The 17,380-nt window shown below is 37.3% G+C and overlaps 1 protein-coding gene across 1 annotated transcript in view; it reads left to right on the top strand.

The window, feature by feature from the left end:
- zfhx4 (zinc finger homeobox 4) overlaps positions 1–17,380 on the top strand; it is a 246,299-nt gene that overhangs the window by 11,913 nt on the left and 217,006 nt on the right. The window contains exons 2-3 of the mRNA XM_041190045.1: positions 9,246–11,863; positions 13,335–13,837. Of these exons, the coding sequence (XP_041045979.1) occupies positions 9,292–11,863; positions 13,335–13,837 (3,075 nt within the window). The 5' untranslated portion in view covers positions 9,246–9,291. The remainder of the gene's footprint in view (positions 1–9,245; positions 11,864–13,334; positions 13,838–17,380) is intronic.

Genomic DNA, 17,380 nt, shown 5'->3' with positions numbered 1-17,380 from the left:
ATGTCACCCTGTTTATCTTGACTGACATGTGTTACTTTTGTAAATAGAATTACCTTCCTAATCTTACCCTCCAGCAAATTATTAGTAAAAGAAACGAAAAAGGTTTAGAAATAATGGGTTATGACACTTTATATCAATAAAACATAACTTTAATGAAATCACTAATAGCATTTTATTATGGAATACTATAGAGAGGCGGTCGAGTTATAACTGGTTCCATTCTATTAGCTATGCATACAATGTGGGTATAGTTTGCAATTTACTATTGTTGTCCATTTCTACAAGAGTCTATCGGAAGGCAGTACTTTTTCGGTTATTGTGTATCTCAGCTGACCAGTCAAGACCGTGCCGGTTAGTGTGATATCCAAGTGGTTACGGTACTGGGTTTGTAACCCCAAGATCAAGAGTTCAAATCTCACAATGGCAAACTATGAAACAATGTAACTTCATCTGAAACAGATGGAAACGGGTTTGTACTCGGAAGAGTTACAATATCGGGCTTTCACTTCTGTTGGACATCATGTTCCTTAAAGAGACAGCTATGCTGAACTATTTTATTAAATGTAAAAAAACCCCACAATTGCGGTTAGTGTTTTTGTGGTGTCTATTGCAGCATTTTTATTTAAAGTTTTGGTTGCATTATACATTTTGGAAAATCTGAGAGTGATGCATCAGGATAGTACAACAAAAGAAAATGAGCCCCCATCAAACGCTTGTTTGAAAAGATGGAAAAGGATCATCCACAGATAGATAATGGATTGACAATAATAATAAAGTGTGACCAGTGGAGGTTCGATTGCCGTGGAGTTTTCCTTCCTCACTTCAGGAAATCCATGGGACTCTGCCAATCTTTCATCCAGAGTTATGGCGAAAGGCCAGGGCAGATCCAAACTGAGGCTCCAAGTGACCAGGTTTAGCCAACGAGTTGCTGAGGCGTAAAGAAATAGATGAGGAAGATCTTGGGTGCTCGGTCTGGGTGGAGTTAGCTGGCGCGGCAGTCGAAGCTACATAATAAGGCGTTACGCCTAGGGTTAGAGCTCAGGAGCAAATCAGCCGGGGTTCCTGTTTCTAACTAGGTTTCAGTCTCCCTCGCTGGAATTGGCATATGTGGATGTTGGACGAGGGCAGTATCGGGTTCAACTGTGCAATTCCATGTACGCAAACAGCATGCTGATGCTTACAGCAAGACTTACAGAAATAACAGCAATTTGGGGTGGGGGAAGTACCAGAGTGACTGGAATCATATCCTCTAAGTGGGGGGTGGAGGGGCCATAGCTTAAGGGATGGGGAGAAAATCAGGGACAAAATAAGGTAGCCCCTGGAAAGGATGAAAACCAGATGAAGTCAGTAAATTATTTGTATGAGTCGTTAAGTCATTCAAAACATTTTTGAAAAAAAGTTTTAGTTCTTTTTGAAGCGTAATTATGGTACGCTGTTGAACAGTAAGTGTTAACATTTACTGTTTCAGTTTTCAAAACTATGCACCGTCCATTCAATTCAGACTGCGGTGTGTGCTGCATTGTATTTTTACTGGCCTAAAACCAAGGTGCAATTTATAAAGACGATTTTATAGTATTTGTAATGCTGTGATTATATTTTTAAAATGTCTCGTGGTCATTTTCACCTGGCCCTTTTAAATTTAGGAATGATGAGTATCTTTTGGAAGATTACTCTAAAGTTACAATTGCAGGCAGAAATCTTTCTTCTGAATAATAGACTGACTTGTCTGGTTATTAAACCTGTTCAGGTCTAACATTCCTGTTATACTTATCTTTTTTAACTAGATCTGAGGCTAAAACATTGCTAATAGCTTTGGAATGCTCACTGGGATACCTGGCCTGTGATTACATTTTATGAAGATAATTACAGTAGAACTAGCCTTGAAGCAGGATCTGCTGCAGAACAACTTTTGAACTAGGTGGCAACACGAAGAGCCATCACTGCACAGAAATGACCTGATAATTATATCAGAATCTGTTATGAACATAAATAACTGAGTGAAAATGTCAAAACCTGTAGCAACTGGAAAACTTGCAGAAATTAGAAGCAGGAGTACAGCAGTTTTCGTCAATTATTGCTCACATTATCCTACAAAGCCATCCAAATGGCTTCTATACATTTATGAAGGGTTGAGGTAAAATTCCAGGTTCTGAGTAATGAACCTTAAATAAACATTGCATAATAATTGTTTATTCATAGTCCAGATTAATGCATTGGATCTTTGCTGCTGACTCGTAAAGACAGCAAGTATTTGGAGATAGGCTGTATATGTGAAGCTGGACTGTTAACTTTGCATTGAATCCTGATCAGGAGCATTTTTTATGGAAAAAAGAATGATGTTATCAACAGACAGGCGCTTGTAAAATCAGCTGCAATTTACATAACCTTTGAGTACTTTCATATTGTATATACTTTGCATTATAATACAAGATGTGATTGACTTGTAGATTAATATTTATTTAGCACAGGGAAATCAAAGGGATTAAGCAGTCATCATTTAAAATCTAATCCTTCTTTGCATGGACGAAACAAAGGGAGGGTGATTAATGTACATGAGGCTTATGGGGGCACAATGAAATTATTTTGTTTCATCTATAACCACTTCTGATTAAAACAATAGTAGTGCAGTTCCAATTGTAAAGCAGGCTTGCATTGGTGCTACCTCAATTTTCATATGGACCCTTGATTTTTGATTCCTACATGTCAGATCTTTAACTTGCTTGAATACCAACTTTATTGCACTCTCTGCTTCATGTAAAGCATCATGTTCTGATGCTTCAATGCTACAAGCTTCTTTGAGTAACATTAACACAAATGTTCAATGCAGTCAGAGCATTTAATAGTACAAGGTGAGAAAGGTAAAAATGGAACAAGAAAATAATATATTAGATATGTTTTTAAATTGTTGGACTGATCACATTATTGCACACTCAAAATCTATATTTTTGTGCAGACTGAGAGATTATTCCAAAATTGCAGATTACTTCAAAATTACTTCATTGTTAGATTGCAAAAGAGTGACTGCCAACTTAAATTTCTGAATACACACATTGGAACTTTGTTGAGGAAATATTGGACCATAAGAACTAAGAGCAGAAGTAGGCCATCCAGCCCCTCAAGCCTGCTCTGCCATTTAATAATATCATGGCTGATCCTTGACCTCAACTCCATTTTCCCAACTGACCCCTATATCCTTTGATTCCTTTTAGAGTCCAAAAATCTATCAATCTCAGCCTTGAATCTACTCAATGATTGAGCACCCACAGCCTTTGGGCTAGAGAATTCTAAAGATTCACAACACCTGAGTGAAGAAATTTCTCCTCATCTCTGTCATGAGGCTACCCCCCTTAATTCTAGACGCTTCAGCCAGTGGAACAGCCTTGTTGTGAAGTTAATGCGAATGCCAGAACAATTAGAACTGTGCAGTTTGCTCTATTTTGCTACAAGTAATACAGTGATTGTGTTTGCTATAAGAATGAAGGGTGCTGTGCTATAGTCTATCAGATTATTGGCCTATCAGATACTGAGCTTCACATACAAGGGGGAGCATCAGTAAGGATGCAAGTAAGGTTATATAGCAGGAGGTATGTAATGGCAAAGTTTGTTGCATTGAGGCTTGACTTATCTTTACAAAAGGGGGTGAGAGAACTTTGTTCATCAGGGCTAAGCTCACAGCATTCAAAAATGTCATTATAATGCATACTTATGTGACTTTTTAAAAATAGCTTTGTGGAGAAATGTTCACATTTATGTTTTTTACAATTTGACACCAACAATGAAGTGTCAGCCGTTTAATGTTGTTTCTCGGGCAAAAAAAAAGCTGCAATTATGCTTAGAATGAAATCCGGAGAAACTGTCATGCTAAGGTTGTATATGTCACATGTTTGATAACTTATCAGACAACCAGATGTTTTTAAGCACTAGTGTCAGCATGCATGAACAAGATTAAAAATAAAGACAAACTTTGGTTGCTCAGGTAGCATAATGCACACAAATATTTCCTTTATTTATCTATTTATTTATGATTATTTACCTTTGAAACTTTCAAGCCAATTCCTATTTAATTTCTTCACCTCTTACAGGACAGATGTATATTTTGTTTCAGTCTTCTATTCAAACTTAATTACCTTCTCCGCCTTTGTAGTGACTTAGATGGAAAGTTTTTGCCGAGTCAAAAGAGGTCGTCACACATTCTTTTGCAGTTCTCTTCATTAATTCATCCTTGCAGGAGCACTTTATATCATGCTGGGAAGGTAGAAGGGTGTAATAGAAGAGCCCTGAAACATCAGCAGGAAGCTCTAAGCTGGTTAATGCAGTATAATTGTCTGGACATAGACTGGCCTTTGTTTGTGCGGTTCACTTCGAATCAGCTGTAATTAACTCCAGAGTGTTTCCAGATTGCCAGCAAAAAAAATTACAGCTTTTCTGTTTTAAATTGGAGAGGTCACAAAGACATTAGCTATGCAGATTGGTTTACTTTGATTTGTCCCTTTCTTATAAGTGAAGGGTTGTGTAGTTTCTAAAAACTGTTTTCAGTTATTGTAATTTTACATAAATTTGGGGGATTAATGCCCAAAAATCATCTCAAAATGTTTTCTTTTTCACGAAGCAAATACATTTTAAGCCCAGTATTAGTCAAAAGTAAAACAGTTAACAATTATATTTTGATTTGTCAGTAATGCAACAAGCTTGTTACAATATAATTTTATTTATGTAAGTGTACAACAGGGCTATATCACCAACAATCAGTATCACATAGAGGGTAACGAAGAAGTACATGTGGCTGTGAGTTTCTTCTGAATAACTTTAAATGTTCTGAAAGATGGCCAATAGACTGAGAAGATAAAGGAAAATTTGCTCAGCCAAAGATTAGTTCATAATTGTTGGCCTAAGCCACATTACTTTAGCTAGGAAACCTGAAGTAATCATACATAATTATTGCCTTTTTGTGTAAAATATAGTACCTGCATTTAAAGCTTAAAAAGGACAAGTGCTGTAAAAAGAATGTTTAATTTTACACAATCCATGGCTAGCAAAGCATCTACCACACTCTGCTACTACATACCACAGCTTCTAATCATGGATTCTGGAAAAAAATCTAAAGGAAGTATAGCACAACATAGGTTGCAAATGTATTTAATAATATTACACACTATGCAAAGAACTGTCAAGATTCAAGGCAAAAGCTCCTTGCATTACATTTTTTTCTTTTTAAATTGGAATAAAATAGTACTAAATCTAAATGTGGACTTCGAAAGTAAAGGGGCACTTGGTGCTTGTTTAATCCTGCTTTGATGGATTTTTCATCAGTCGTTTGTATGTGGCAACAAATAAACAAGTATAATTACACTTGTGAAGGTCTATTCAATCCTTTGTCAGGATTAGATATATGTGCAGTTTTCGCACTGATCCTCTCCTTTGTCTTTGCCTAACTCAGTATGACATATTGATAGAGGATTTGGTGTGGAGAAAAAGGCCACTGCAGAGACAGTGATGACCTTTAGAAAACTTGATATAATTCTGGTATAATTGTATTTGTTTTTAAGAGAGTTATGTAAGTTCTAACTTTGCGTGGGTTGAACTGGTGTTTTATGTGGACAGCTTTTAACCTGCCTCTAACACTGCAAATAAAGAATTGAAGTCGAATAAGGGAACTAAACAGCAGATGGAAAAACAAAAGAGCCAAGAACCCTATTGGTCTTTTTTCCCAGCACTTAACAGTGTGGCAAACCTAGCATTCCTCTGCCATTATTCGCTCCTCTTGATCAGATCACGTTCTTTTTAATCACTTCTCAAACACTGTCTCACTGGAGCGGAGAAGAAGGCTGGGACAATCTCAATTAAAAAACAGAGGTATAATTGGCATTTGTGATTCTAGTTCTTTGTTCCAATGGGAACTGAACATTCATTCAGTGCAGAGGCATTGCCCTATTGTTTAACATGTACACTTTTTGTCAGTTAATCTTAGTGTAGGAGTATTGATTATTTTGCTTCGTAGCCATTCAACCTGTATTTGCTGAAGGAGGAAAAGAGAAGTTAGCAATTCAATCATATATAAAAGTCAGTTGTTTGTATTTAAAATGATGATTTTATACAAACAAAACAATAAACAGAATAGACATGTACTAAGAGCAAATTGTTCCATTGATTCAGGATCATAGCTCAACATAAAATAGTTTGCAAAAAAAAAAACAAATTTATCTAAATTATTGGGAAATATGTTGTGGAAATTTGCAAAACACCAAAGCATGCTTGTTAAAGCTTTTAGATGTTAAAGATTTCTTAGGTAGTGTCTGAAGAATAACTGAGGGCTTTGATTTGGTTTGTCTGCAGAAACCATCTATGTCCAAACAGCAGGTATCAGGATCAGCGTTCAGATGTATATAGCATATTTTATAATTTATCAGTTTATAATGATTCACTGTGTATTGCCCAGAAGGATGGAGATATTCCCCACAGAGTCATTTAGTGCTTGAAGTGTTGAGAAATGCTGCATTACAAATCACAATCTGCTGCATTTTGTCTTGCTTCATCATTGTACATTTCCCTCTTCTATAATTGTCTTAATTGAATTGTTTTATCTTTGTCCTTATATATTGCTTTTAATATATACTGCTCTGCATCTTTCTGGAGCTATAGGTAGAACCATTCACAAAGTGGTGAAGACATGTCATTTATCAATATCTGCTTTTTCAGATGATGAAATGAAATGGGAGTCCTCTACATAGTACTACATGTTTCATGCTTATTTCTGATGTAAATTATTCAGTGTTGGCGGATATTGGTGTATGTACACTATGTGCTAACAAGAGTAGATAGTCAAGTCTGGTCCTGTCTGCTCAACAAATGAAAAGTATCGTAAGGCTGCTTTGTGCTGGAACTAGCAAGAGAATACACCACAGAGCTTGTTTTGTATTTGTCCACAGTTACTGAACGTGGATTAAAATTGGACCTGTTATAGTTGTGAACTCAGAGTGCTCAGGGTATTCAAATCTGCCTGCTGTGTTCTGTTGCCACTTCTTATGACTGTTAGGAGTACAAAAACTATAACCTAATTTCCGATGCAAATATTGTTGGTGTTAAATTGCCAAATGCAGAGGTAAATGTGCCTGTGTGAACTAATTAGAAAATTATTAGTTTTTCATGGTCTTTGTGTTGAGGTTCATTTCAGAGATGCTTTTTTTACGCTGCATGCAAGCCATGAGCATAATTAACCTGGAGCTCATCAATGATTAAAATTACACGCTAAGCTTTATGATATTCAATTCAGAGGCAATTAGACTGTCATTTTAGCCCATCTCAGACAGCAAAACTAATTTTAATTCATTTTCAATCTGTGTAAATCTTCTGATGTCTCTTAAACTGATCATTTCCCTCTTTGACTTAGCTGAAGAGATTAGATTTGATTAGAGAAAAAAATTTAAGCAGCTATTCTTCAATACTTAATAGCAGAGTGCATCCCCCAAGCCTTATTTAGTCAGAAGTTGTTTCAAATTAATCCCCTAAATTGCTGCATACTAAGGAATTATGCATACAACACAGAATGATCTCTGCTCTTCAAGTGTTCAGTAGCAGCAGAGTATTTTTTATTCACAGTTATGTAGTGTGAAATTATGTTGTCTTATTGACACTGCACACGTGGCAATTTTCTTAATTTTGAGAATCGTACTATACAGGCCCCTGAAGGTGTACAGTGAGCTGTCTTTTCTCTTGCTCAAAGCCTTTGTTATGCATTGAAAGTGAGCACTGAAGTGGCTGACCACCCTGCTGTTGTGTATAGTGCCATCATTCTGTAAACTGGGAGATCTGCAAGGACTAGAGACACTCAGAATCTATGCAAGTCATTAATACAGTAGTTGCAGTCCAGTGAGCAATGAGACGAAGGATAGCAGAGTTTTCACCTTAACTTTCCTCCTGTGCTGCACCCTGCTGTGAAATAGTGATATGGCCTTTACAAACTACATTTGTGTTTCCACTAAAGGGAATATATGGGCTGTGGTGCCTGCCTTGAGAAATGATTGAAGGATTTTCATCATCGGGGCTTTCATATGATTTGTTAAAGATAGGAGAGAAGTTGATTGAGGTAGTAGCTGTGAGATGGGCAACACACCAGGACTGACAACATCAAAATTGTATTTGAAATGGTGTTCATTACGTTTTGCAGTGAAAAAATTTGACTGAGTCTAATTTTCCCCGAGGATGGTAGGACTGGATGCACTAAATATTAATTTCTGTTTCTATGCCTATTGAAGTAGCCGAAGCATGAGGAAGAATCCTGATTGGTGCTTAATCAGGGCTTGTTAGATACCTGCTGAGGGCTCTCTCAGAAGGAAGATTTGAAGTAAGCTGATTTACTTGGTCAGATGAGAAGCAAAGACGAGCTCAATCTTTTTTTTTGTTGGCACTCTATTAATTTGCTTACTTTTCTCTCATGCTATTGGATTTATCTGACAAAATATGTCAGGGGTGAAAAAAAAAGCCAGCAGCAAACTTTATAATCTGAAGGCCTTTTGAAAAGATTTAGTGAAAGAGGCAAACCATCACCATCTAGGTGTTTTTTTGTGCATTTATAAGGAAGATATTGTCAAGACTATACTTTGCAAAGGAGTCGATTAGCATTCAAGAAAATGTAAGGCAAATGGTGAGAGCATAAAAGCATTATCTTGCATTTTCCAACTATTACCAGATATCTCTTGCTAGAATTCTCAAGTGAAAATCAATATTATTGGTGGTTTTTGATCTTCCATAATATTTGAAATATACCTTTTGACATGTTTGTGAGACTGAAGATTAAGACTTTTGTCTTATTATGGAGCTACTTGTAAAGAAGAGTGAAGTATTTTAGATGTGTTGCCATGTTATTTATGTGAGTGATTACTGCTGAGGCTCCAGATCATTACAAATGCATCAGTACTGTGACAGTATGATTTCATAGGAAATTGTTTTTTGTGTATGATAGACTAGTTAATTAAAAGTTTTATATTGAAGAAATATAACATAGATTTGGATTACAATACATCAAGGAATTAATGCTGCGCATATACTTTATGAAGTGAAATAGTATAACAATTTTTAAATTAACACTTCTGTAAACGGTTAAAGGCCGTTATGTTTAAGTTTGTAATAAACTCCACTTTATACCAGACATTAGTTTACAAATTGTGGAAATTTAAAGATGAGCTATTAGCGAATAATATTATTATTTAATAAAATGGCTTCTCTTAACTTATTTTTGGTTTATTCAGGTCCCTGACAGGCTGGATGAAATGAGATCCCCATGTAGCAATTGCCATGGAAACCTGTGACTCCCCTACCAACGCTAGGCAGGAAAATGGGCATAACACATCAAAGCTATGCGGAACGACACAACTTGATAATGAGGTGCCAGAGAAAGTTGCGGGGATGGAGCCTGACAGGAAAAACAGTACTACGGATGACAACCTGAGAACAGATGAGTACAGAAGCAAAAGCTTGTTGGATTTCAGTGTGGAGAATGCTGCCACCACTCAGGTTACCTCAGCAAAAGAGATTCCCTGCAACGAATGTGCCACTTCTTTTTCAAGTTTACAGAAATACATGGAGCATCACTGCCCAAATGCCCGCCTTCCTCTTCTGAAGGATGACAATGACAGTGAGATAAGTGAATTAGAGGATAGCGATGTGGAGAATCTGACAGGGGAGATAGTTTACCAGCCTGATGGGTCGGCATTTATAATAGAGGACTCCAAAGACAGTGGGAAGAACGTGCAGCCAGAAATGAACAGTAAGCTCTTTTCCTCTGCAATTTTTCTGAACTCACTCGCAGCAGCTGGGGAAAAGAATGAGAAAGCAACCTCTTTGTCGTTCTACCCGCAAGTCATCAACACTTTTCATATTGCTTCATCCCTCGGGAAACGATTTCCTGCCGAACAGGCTTTCCCAAATACCTCAGCATTTGCAGGAGTCGGTCCTGTCTTGCACAGTTTTCGTGTCTACGATGTCCGGCACAGTAGTGAGAAAGATTATCTCAGCAGTGACGGCTTGGCCAAAAACTCCTGCGTGTCCAAAGATGTTCCTAACAATGTGGATTTGTCTAAATTTGATGGTTGTGTTAGCGATGGGAAAAGGAAACCAATTTTGATGTGTTTCTTGTGCAAGCTGTCTTTTGGCTATGTTAAGTCATTTGTAACCCATGCTGTGCATGATCATCGGATGGGCCTCAATGAAGAGGAGCAAAAGCTCCTAAATAATAAATATATCTCTGCCATCATACAGGGGATAGGCAAAGACAAGGAACCTCTAATAAGCTTTCTGGAACCAAAAAATTCAAATTCTATTCATCCTCGGTTTTCTAATGCAAACCTCATAGGTCCCGATCCAACCTACCGTGGTTTGTGGAGTGCATTTCATGTTGAAAACGGTGATTCTTTTCAGGCTAACTTTGCATTCTTGAAAGGAAGTGCAAGCAATGCTGGTTCATCAGATCCGTCGCTAGGGAATACCTTAGTGCACAAAGCTGAAGCAAACCTCGGGGGGCTGTCTAGTTCAGCTCTGAACACCCCAATTACCTCAGCTTCCCTCAGTCACTCATCATCTGGGTCAAACAAGTTGTCAGGGAGCAAGGACCAAGAGAGTAACTGTGAAAGACCGAAAGAAACAGTTGTCTTGCATCCAGATGGAGAATTCCAAATCAAAAGTGAACCTGTTGAACCAACGGATGACGATGAAGAAGATGACACATGTTCAAATGAACTTGATGATGATGAGACATTATTGTCAAGTGGATTAGTGAACCGTAATGGTAGCAAAGATTTCCCTATCTCAAACCAAAGCATTTCTATGTCTCCTTTAATGCCCAGTGTGTTAAATCTAAATGAAAAGGGTACCTCTTCTTCCTCTGTGACTGTTTCTGATGATCTAGATAAGGCAAAACAACGCACTGAACTTAGGGATAGTTGCAGTGACAATAGCTATAGCATTAGTGGCAAAGACTTTGCAGGTGCCAGTAAAGATTGTGCCACAACCCTTCAACCAAATGACTCAACCCACAGAGATGATGATAGTCCTGGTTCTCATCACCAGCACAGCTGTAACCCCTACACACTAGGGGCAAGTGAAAGTCCACCAGGAAGTATTATTGAGTGTCCCAAATGTGACACGGTCCTTGGGTCATCACGCTCTTTAGGTGGCCACATGACCATGATGCATTCACGGAACTCATGCAAGACATTGAAATGTCCCAAATGCAACTGGCACTACAAGTATCAACAAACCCTTGAGGCACATATGAAGGAAAAACACCCCGAGCCTGGCAGCTCTTGTGTTTATTGTAAGACTGGACAACCTCACCCTAGGTTAGCCAGGGGTGAGAGTTACACTTGTGGCTATAAACCCTTCCGCTGTGAGGTTTGTAACTACTCTACAACTACCAAAGGCAACCTCAGTATTCATATGCAGTCAGACAAGCACCTAAACAATGTTCAAAACCTTCAGAATGGCAGCGGAGAGCAAGTGTTTGTGCATAATGCTCCAGGACCTACATCTAGTGGCTGTGGGACACCATCCCCATCCAAACCAAAACAAAAGCCTACTTGGCGGTGTGAGGTGTGTGATTATGAAACCAATGTGGCAAGGAACCTTCGCATCCACATGACGAGTGAAAAGCACATGCACAACATGATGCTGCTACAGCAGAACATGAAACAAATCCAGCACAGCCTGCAGTTGGGTCTGGCACCTGCTGAGGCCGAGCTTTACCAGTACTATCTGGCCCAAAACATAGGCTTGACAGGCCTGAAACTGGAAAATCCGGCTGACCCGCAGTTCATGTTAAATCCATTCCAGCTTGACCCTGCAACAGCTGCAGCTGTGGCACCAGGACTAGGTCAGTGCCTATTAGCATTTTATTCTCTCATTTACAATTGTCATTTCACAGCTTTAACTTATTAAGGTCCAAATTGTCAGTTTATCTTCTGAACCATGCACTCTTTTCTTTGAATAAAATATTCCTGAGACTTTCTAATAAGAGTTATTATCAATAGAATACATATAATATTTCTTAATTGTAAAGTTTTTAATTTCAAGTATATATTGTTCTCATAGATAAATGTCACCTTGTGCTTCCTATTAGTTATATATTTGACATTTGATTTCCCTGCAGTTTCAATGTGCTAAAATACCCAGGGCTTAAATGATTGTCTTGCTGTGCAGTGTTGACAATTATAAAGTTAGTTTTATATCATTCCACTGAAATCTGAATCTTACCATGTCCAGATAGGTAGGCATCTTATATCTATGTAACATTGTGTTGATTATAAGTGTTTTTATTTTGATTAGCTTTCCATACATTTTAAAGTGTTTCCAACATTGCAGTTGAGCTCAATTTTATGAGGCCTCTAACAACTTTGGTGCTTCTCTCGGGATAAATGCAGTTTTGTTCAAAGTAAAGGCTCTGAATATTAGTGCACACTCACTAAGTCAGGGATTCAGAATGAAAGATCACAATGATATATCTGCACAACTAGTGATGTTCTGACAATCCAGTAGCTTCCATAGTCAGAAGATACTACTGTGCAATGTCACAATTATTCATACTTTCCACTATGTTCTACAGAATTTATGCTAGGCCATTAACAATCTAGATGTATCTGTGTTGCTGTAAAATTGGGTTTAACACTGGCACTTCTGTGGCAAACATTACTACTTTGTTAAATGCCATTAAAAATTACATTTTTCAAATAGAAGTATCTTGGTACTCATGGACCAGGAAATTCCTTGGAACTGCTTCAGCTCTGCCAGCATTATGTGTGTAAGTGGGATTTCTGGCACACTTCCAGTGATGCAACACTAAGAGTGGGAGCAAACCCCAGGAAATTTCTGGCCCTAAAGGTTTCTTACTATAATTTGAATTAGCTAAGTGAAAGTAAATTGAGACACATGCTGTAATATGCTGAAGTTTTGTTTTAACATTGATCAACTTTCATGTCTTTAAAAATACAAATTCAGGGATGACATCATGCCCAATAGGAGTAATTAAAGCTATCTGGTGAGAGAATTTGGAAGTTGAAAGGGATGATTGTAATTGATCCTGATTCAATCCTATTACAGCTTTTTATAGTTTAAAGCTCCAGGGGAAGCAAACTGCTCACCAAGGCTTTATTTTATCAATTCCTCTGTGTTTCTATTTCATTCCCTGTATTTCAAGAGTGACTACACTTCAAAAGTACTTCATTGACTGTAAAACACTTCAAGATGTCCAATAGCTGTGAAAGGCACTATATAAATGCAAGTCTTTTTTTTCTTTTCGTGGGTATGTTCTAATCACAAACTGTTCCTTCTTGATTTTCTCTTCACAGTTAATAGTGAGCTACCACCTGAAATGAGGCTTGCAAGTGGTCAACTAGTAGGTGATGACCTATCCTTCCTTACTGCCGGGGAGATTTCACCTTACATCAATGACCCCTCGTTGAAGCTGTTTCAATGTGCTGTCTGCAACAAATTTACCACCGACAGCCTGGAGGCTCTGAGCTTGCATGTGAACAGTGAGCGTTCACTCCCTGAAGAGGAGTGGAAGGCTGTGATTGGTGACATCTATCAATGTAAGCTCTGCAACTACAACACTCAGCTGAAGGCCAACTTTCAGCTCCATTGTAAGACAGACAAACACATGCAGAAATATCAGCTGGTGGCCCACATCAGAGAAGGGGGCAAACCTAATGAGTGGAGGCTCAAATGTGTAGCTATTGGGAATCCAGTGCATCTGAAATGCAATGCCTGTGACTATTATACTAACAGTGTGGATAAGTTGCGCCTTCATAGTACCAACCATAGACATGAAGCAGCAGTCAAGCTGTATAAGGTAAGAAAGTGAGATCTGACATGTACATAATATATAATATGTGAAGAGACAATATTCTGTGGCTGATCTAAGGCTGTATTTCTATGTAATAGAACTGAAAATAATTGTGTGGACAAATTAAATCATCCAAAAATTATAGATAAATTACATCTCTATCCTTACAATTCAAACTGAAGTTGAACAGAAAAAATATAGAACAAATTTATTGAAAACATATGGGATCATTTGAATTGGAACCTAAATAAACTAAAGTTAGGATACTATCTCCAAGGCCATGTAATTTTAGTTGATTTGGTAACTGTTAGTTATTGGATAGCCACCAACTAGTTGATTAATCAGTATTTGAGGAAACCATTAGTATTTGATTCTGTTTTGTTCCACAAATCAATTATTTGCTCATGTACATCAGTTTTGTAAAGGCAAGAAAATGTACCTCAAATATAGTGGAAATTACATACTTAACAATGAGGAGTCAATGAGCAGGTATTCATTTACCATCTTCAGTGCACTACATACTACACATTGAAGTAGTGAAAAGTGGCTTCCTGTTAGAGTCCATTCTATTAAGACATCAAATAATTGACCCTTGAGCTAGAGAAGGAGTGGCCTATATTCGGCGAGTTCAATGTATTGTTATTGATAACAAACCTAATGATTACACATTTGATTCACTTTCCCACTTTGACAAGTTGTTGATTGATTATCAAGCTTATAAACTCTTAGCTATAAGTTAGCTCTCTGTGTATGCTCCTGAGATGTTATACTCTCACAACAAAATGTAATAATGATGCAAAGCATTCTTTTAGATATAGAGAAACAGCTGTGTGCAAAACTGTTTGTTTCACTGTGTGACAAACAGTTTGAATTAGTGTATTGCTGGTTTGATGGACAATCTTAATTGTACTTCAGAAAAGGAGTACTTAGTAAGTGTGGCAGAAGTCTTGCAGCTTTTTGGACTCTTAAACTAAGAAATTAATAATTATGCAGAACACTAGCTCTTTGGATTGTAGCCATTAACAAGTCTCACCAAAGAATCATGAAATGATTAAAAACTTGAAAGCCATTGCTGTTTCAACATGTCTATTTGACATTGTGGCTCAACCTTCATGAGGACTGAATGCACAGTTATCAATGTGATGTTGTTGATGCTCACTGATCTTTTGGAATCTGGTGAGGGACTGGAAACGATGGACTTTAGTGGATGTGAGTGTGATGATGAGCTGGTTATATGATAAGCTGGGTCTTTCTTGCATAACACTTGGAAAATATAAATGTAAAAATAATCAGATGTTTATCAATACTCAAAAGTTTGCTTCCTGGTAAATACAGATGTGTTTTCAGCAAAGCATTGAACAAGTTGTCTGGATTTACAACAATTCCAAACTTTAGCGAACAGTTGATAACATTTGAACTTATTTTGTGTAGAAGGTTTAAATTCAGAATATATTAGACACCTTCCAACACCATTAATCATCTTTGACATGCAAAGAATATACAGTAATTACATAATTCATCCTTCAGATCTTCATGTAGGACATCTACTATTAGCAAGAGTTACTTCACATTCAACTGGAACATTATGAATATTTGTTTGATATGAATATGGGAACAGATTCCTATTTTTAATTAATAAAGTAACATGGTTACAAAATTGAGAAAAACAATTTAATGTAAAATACAGCAAGAAGATTTCACTGAATATAACCAAAGTTTTTCTTTAGTAAGAATGGATTCCCTGAAGATCCTTTCTCCAGTTTAAAAATCAGCATGTTTAATGTTGTTGAGGACATTTTGGAATCATGTCCGGTCAGCACAGCCTAAAGAGTTATTATAGGTTTATTGACACACAACAGCTGCAAATATCTCTTCCATTTTATTGATTCTGCTCTTATTTTACTAGCTATGTGGATGGAAGAATCTTGACAAGCTGACCCCAGAAGGCATAACTGTCATGCCAATTACATGACATATGATTTTTTTTTAAGTTTCAGAGCCACAGTAGACTGGTATTATAGTATTAGGTTTTAAGCAGTGCCCATGGGACTTAGTAGAAGTAGAAAGTGGAATTCTTTACAAATGCTTTTTTTAATTCTCAGCAGAAACATCAAAAATCAGCGGCAGTTCAAAATAATCGTCTGGGCAAATTATGGGCAATAAAAGCCATAGGAAAGGACCTTAACTTTTACCAGAACACAATACTGTAGGGAAATTTGGCTTGTCTAAAATATTTACTCCCCACTCCCATTTGTCCCACAATCATTGCCTTCTAATTTAATACACTTAGAACTTTTGTAAAAGGGCTATTCTTTGGAGTTCAGAGCATTTATTCCGAGTGGAAGCGGACATACACTGCTGACATAGGGCAGAGAGCATCCTTGCAGATTACTGATTGCAGTGCACTCTTTTTAATAGATCAGTCGGATGCTATTTTTCCCTTTTTAATGCAATCAGCCTGCTGAGATTGGCTGTGTTTATTGCAAAAGTCAACAAGTATTGGGTTGAAAAAAAAGCAATGTAACTCTATTTCCCTTTTAAAGACACTAACCAAACAGTAACTAATGGAGAGGCATTTGTGGACACCATCAAGAGGCTGCTCAACTAAAGACTCTCAATCAAGATTCTTCCCAAACACAATTTGCTCAGATTTTAATAAGTATAATCTTTGAGATTTTCTTTACATATGTTGTTTAAGCATCCTCCTAGGCAACATGAGGATTCCTGAATTTCGCAATCTGATAGGGTCCCCCAAACACAGTTGATGTGATTTTCAATGATTCCCATAGACACGAAAGGGATACTTTTCAACTTTGGATGGTAGTGTAGAATGAACAATATCGATTCAAATGCCCATTAAATATCTTTCCATATTTTCATTTCCATTCACCTGACTGACAGAGGCTCAATCAATGTTACTCATTTTACATTATCACCAAAGTCATAATTACCCTGTTCTGTCAGAATCTTCAGCCATGCTAGATGTAAGTTCGCCTAGATGTTCTATGAGCTTTTGCAAGATTTGCCAGACACAGACTGACAGCATCCCAATAGGTATAATCCAGAAATAACCTAACATGTTCCACAAGGATTCCCCTTGAAACACTCTCATTAGATTCCAAAAGCCACATTGCGCTCAAGGCTTCCCTCAATATTCATTCACAGGGATTCTGCACTACACAGATTTCCTCATTAAGAGTTGTGTGGTTAATTTCTTTAAAAGCAAATGGGTGTAATTGTTTTCTTATCAATCAATGTATGCTGACTTATGCTATCGATGCAATCAAACACACCAGGATGATTTCATTAAAAAGAAATAGACAGCTCTTGACTGGTCTATAAAAAAAAAACTAACTTTGTGGCAATCAATAATATTGGTTGGAAGTATTCCCTGTCACTAAAATCAGATACATACCATAAATGTACTCCAAGCACACTACAAGCAACCTTCCAGACAGAGATTCTCTTCCAGACAGACTGCGTGACAAGATACCTTCAGACACAATCTGGGTTTTTTTTCTATGTATTCCACAAAGATTTCCTGTAGAC

The sequence above is a fragment of the Carcharodon carcharias genome, chromosome 6 (genome assembly GCF_017639515.1).
Source record: "Carcharodon carcharias isolate sCarCar2 chromosome 6, sCarCar2.pri, whole genome shotgun sequence".
NCBI lineage: Eukaryota > Metazoa > Chordata > Chondrichthyes > Lamniformes > Lamnidae > Carcharodon > Carcharodon carcharias.
This window is presented reverse-complemented; position numbering and strand designations above follow the sequence as displayed.